This window comes from Lycium ferocissimum, chromosome 2 (assembly GCF_029784015.1).
Source record: "Lycium ferocissimum isolate CSIRO_LF1 chromosome 2, AGI_CSIRO_Lferr_CH_V1, whole genome shotgun sequence".
In the NCBI taxonomy this organism is placed as follows: Eukaryota; Viridiplantae; Streptophyta; class Magnoliopsida; order Solanales; family Solanaceae; genus Lycium; species Lycium ferocissimum.
The window spans coordinates 59,945,094-59,949,838 of NC_081343.1; the positions used below are offsets into that span (position 1 = coordinate 59,945,094).

Sequence of the window (4,745 nt, forward strand, 5' to 3'; positions counted from 1 at the left end):
AAAAGAAATTAAAATGAAACAAAAAAGAAAGAAACTAAAAAGTAACCCTGTAATTACACCCAATTCCACTTAACCAAGTGATTACTTGGTCAAACAAACGGGTCAAATTGTTACACCAATTACACTCAATTCCGCATTACCTGGGTGGCTTTCCAAACAAGTCCTAAGTGTTAAGTGATCAAATCTCAATACCTATTTAATTGGGGTAATTTAGTCAAATCCTCAATTTTTGCCTAGAAATTTATATTTTCTTAAGAGAAATAATTAAGTAGACACTCTTTTTTAACCGGAAAGAGTATCTCTAAGTGAAATTACATTAGTAGTATAAATATATTCAGATTGTCTATGTATAACTTAAATTCAATTAGCCCATCCAAATAACCACTCCCCGAACTCCTACCTCAAAAATAAAAGTGGATCTATTGTTGAACTTAGAAACTTTATATTTGTGTCAAAAAAATTACTAACTTGATATGATAGGAGTACAATTAACCTAGTGAGCGAAAAAAGGTAGCGAGTCCAAAACCATGGGAGGGGGAGGGGTCTTTTCTTGTGCTATAAATTCATGATGCAACACTATTCCTTTTGCTTCACATCCAAATAGAAGGCCTGCTCAGTTCTCAGAAGAGCTCTCGATTTTCTCCTTCATAAACCATTTCCTTTTTGTTACTGAAACAATGGCATTCCCAAAGGCATTTGCTGTTTTGTTTATTGCATCCTTTCTGCTCGTCCTTTTCGCTAATGCCCAAAAGGTAATTCCTTTTTTCATCTTAAAGCTCAAACACTACTCTTTCCTAAGCATCACCATGTTCACGCACATCATGTTTTAACTAACTCTTTAGTTCATTTTGAAATAACATTTGATTTTGGAATGTCGGCGCAGGTTGACTACAGCAAGCCACCAGCACCAGCCCCTCAAGCTCCTCAGCCACTAAGTAATCCAACATTTACATTTTTCTTCCACAAAAAATTACGAATTAATTATTTTTACTAAGGAGTATAATTTTTTTTAAAGCTAAATCTCTCTTACAAATGATTGTACAGATTGCACAGGAGCATGTGAATATAGGTGCAGCAAGTCGTCCAGGACAAATTTGTGCAACAGAGCTTGTGGAACCTGCTGCCATAGATGCCACTGTGTGCCACCAGGGACCTCTGGAAATTACGAAGCATGCCCTTGCTATTTCAACCTTACTACTCATAATAACACTCGCAAATGTCCTTAATTAATGATCTGTTAACGTTTTAATTTCTAGTTTGTTGTTCTCCGAAGGGGAGTCCATTTTCAAAATGCAAGTGTAACTTTAAGCTTACGCTGTGTCCGAATAATTTAAGCAAGCCAGCTGTTCATTTTGAGATTCAATTCAATACTTCTCTGTGTACGATTTTTGTGATGCAATAATGGATATTTTTTTCATTGAATTGTCTACTGACTCTTGTCTTTCCATTTCTTGTACGTACACAAAGTGGGTCACTCTTTGAGAATTAAGATTTTTTTTTTTTTTTTAAATTATCTGGCTGACATTGGCAGAAGTAAAACCATGGTACATGTGTAGGGAATTAGTCTAAGATCTAATGTCAGCAAAAAGGAGCACATGCGCTACTTCCAAAAAATTTATGCTATTGAAATAGTGTCACTAGGTAAAATATATTTGTACGGATAATCAATAACCAAATAATTGCAAAATTGCTTAGAAAATAATAAAAGGATCGAACTTAATTGTTCTTAATATGTCTGCTAAGTCGGATCTTAAAAGATATTATTGGAACATCCAGCAACGAGAGTTGAATACTAATCAATTAATCATATGCATGATTACCATCGTTTTCATTGTATTACAAACGAATTACTAGTAAGTATTCCCTCCTTCTCAATTTAAGTGTCTTAATTTGACAGCGCACCAAGTTTAAGGAATAAAAAGAGATTTTTGAATCTTATAGTTCTAAATTAAATATTTGTATAATGTAATAAAATGTCCTTCGAATCTTGTGATTTTTTAAACTTATCATGTAGGATATTTGAATTGTCAACTTACTTACAAAGAAACTTTTTGGGATAGATCCAAAAAACAAAAAACATAAGACACCTGAATTGGGTTGGACAGAGTAATCAACAAGGTCATCAGGCACCTTGAAAGACATATTGATGTGTTAATTTGAACTACGATAATTTGTGTTTCTCTTCCGTGCACTCCAACTTTGGTTGTCCAAGTTATTATAAACCTGCGGGATTAGGGCCTCCACTTGTACCTAGAGCACCTTTATGGTGGAAGCAGTAAAAAAATTAAGGAGTTGAGGCGGAGTTAGGATTCGAAGCTTGTGGGTTCGGGATTCTAATTCTATAAAGTCTTGGGTTTTTAATTAATAATTTGTACATATTTGACAAAAAAATTAATACAAATATATGATTCGGATAAAAGCGGGTTGTCGCCAAACCCATACCGGAAGGGCTAGCTCCGTCCCCTGTGTAGGTAGAGGCTCTTTATAAGTGTAGTCTATAACATAATATACCATAGAACTATAAATCAGCCGGGGCCGGCCAAAGGGCCAAGCCACTAAAGCGAGGGCTTTAGGCCCCAAAATTTTGGGGGCCCCATTTTATTTTATTTTCATACGGTGTTCGGTACTTATATTGAATTTTCCGATTAATTCGATTTCGAGACACGCAAGATCGGTTAAAGAGGAAAGCACTCCCTAACAATTTTTTTTCTTCTTCCGGAACCAAAGGCAAACACTTAAGGGAGGATGAGGCCTAAGTTTTACCTACAATAGATTTATAGGTTAATTTTTCTTTTAAAAAATATTTTGTAGAAAAAATAAGACCTCCCGTTAAAGTTGACTTTAGGCCACCAATCTTATTGAGCCGCCCCTGAAATCAGCTTTTAAGAAATCATGCATCTTCTAACTCATCCTCATGATAAAATATAACGTGAATATATGGTGCAACGGTTCAAAAGTTCGAGCTGACTATACCTCTTTAAGTAGAACAGCAATTTTAGCTTAGCATATCAGTAGCTTTATTCTTGTTTTTTGGTTGTTGTAACCTCCTAGTGACAATGTGCACATTAATGTAAAGAAATGTAATTTAAATTGGTGCCAAGCTAGAGTCTTTGAGACACTGATACAAACCATGAGCCAATCGAAACACAGGTCCTCATAGAATCTCAAACCAGATCATGCACATATATATGTTCAATTATTCATTATAAAATCCACCTTAATTTAATTGAACAAATATATGTAAAGACCCACCAGTCTAATAATTAGTAACAATGGAACATTTTTTATGTTCAAGGTGTGTTTGGTACGAGGGAAAATGAACAATGTTCATCAAAAGGAACAAAATGACTTTCCTCAGTACTTGTGGGTGAAAATCATGATCATTTCCGTTACGAGTTACAGTAATGTTAACTTTTAATTTCATATTATTTGCTTCACCTAACATTTATATATTACATCTCTAGTACTCAAAATTTTAATTGAAAGACTCTCCATTTCTAGAAAATATTATCAGAAAATATTTTTCATGAAAAATGCTTTGGTCATACCAAATACACCCTCAATTTGGTTGTACTTGTTGTAATCTTCGTATCGAATACAAGGCATTGCTAATCTTTATAGTATGTAGTACTCCCTCCGTCCCATAATAAGTGTCATCTTAGCCAAAAACACGCATATTAAGAAATCAATAATACAATGCGAAGTTTACCAAATTACCCCTATACAATAAAAATTAATTACTTTTACCTTTTGATTAGAGCATGCACAGGAAGTAAAACTTTTAACATTGGGAATCCAACAATACCAAGTTACTACGTGGCTTTTCCAATCATCATTTAGATGTTACTTCCTCCGGATAAAAAAAAGAGTCCACTTAGCCATTTGCACACCCCTTAAGAAAATACTAACTTCTAGACAACAATAGGTATTTGACTAAACTACCCCTAATTAAATAGACATTGGAATTTGATCATATAACACTCAATAGGGGCAAATATGAAAAAATAAGGTTAATTCTTTATTGATTTGCTAAGTGGACTCTTTTTTTATCCAAGAAAAAAAGGCTAAGTGGACTCTTTTTTTGATCTGGAAGGAGTACTTTATTGTCTAAGGGTAGAATTGGAAAAAACTAATCAATTTATGTCTTGGTTTCCTAAGGTGACACTTATTATGGGATAAATTTTTTTAGCTAAGATGATACTTATTATGGGACGGAGGGAGTAGTAATTTATATTTCTATGTAATATAGATCAGCTGTGTACATGTCGAGTTTGGAGATGCAGTTGAATGAAAGAAAAAGGCGTATGTGGACTTAGATGATGGTTGCAACAACAATAGTTTTAATTAATCTACAATGGAGGTTACTTTTTGCAGCATTTTATTGGAGAGATTGCACAATGCATGACGTCGGCTTTTGAGAAAGTTACAGTTTATATCATTTGTCTGTGGACTGATTCCAAGTTCCAACTCAGAGTTATACTAATAGTTTCTCAAAAATAATGCTGCGATAAAGGTAGCAACATAGGTATTGGAGCATATACCCACTTTATACCTATTAGTATATTATACTGTACAACCCAAGTTGTTTAATTTATTTAAGGGGATCTTGACCTACGAGGACTAATTTCAAACTCTTATCACTAATTTACTGATTCATTATTACAAGGGTTCAGATTTAAGGATTAAATAGAAGAGATTGTTAATCACAAAATTTAAAATGACAAACCCCTAGAAATTTATTTGAG

The 4,745-nt window shown here is 33.9% G+C and overlaps 1 protein-coding gene across 1 annotated transcript; it reads left to right on the top strand.

The window, feature by feature from the left end:
* Positions 1-575: 575 nt before the first annotated feature.
* On the top strand, positions 576-1,429 carry LOC132046446 (gibberellin-regulated protein 11-like). The gene is made up of 3 exons (XM_059437074.1): positions 576-752; positions 884-935; positions 1,045-1,429. The coding sequence occupies exons 1-3, from the start codon at positions 678-680 to the stop codon at positions 1,224-1,226; spliced, it is 309 nt and encodes a 102-aa protein (XP_059293057.1). The 5' UTR covers positions 576-677; the 3' UTR covers positions 1,227-1,429.
* The last annotated feature ends 3,316 nt before the right edge of the window (positions 1,430-4,745 follow it).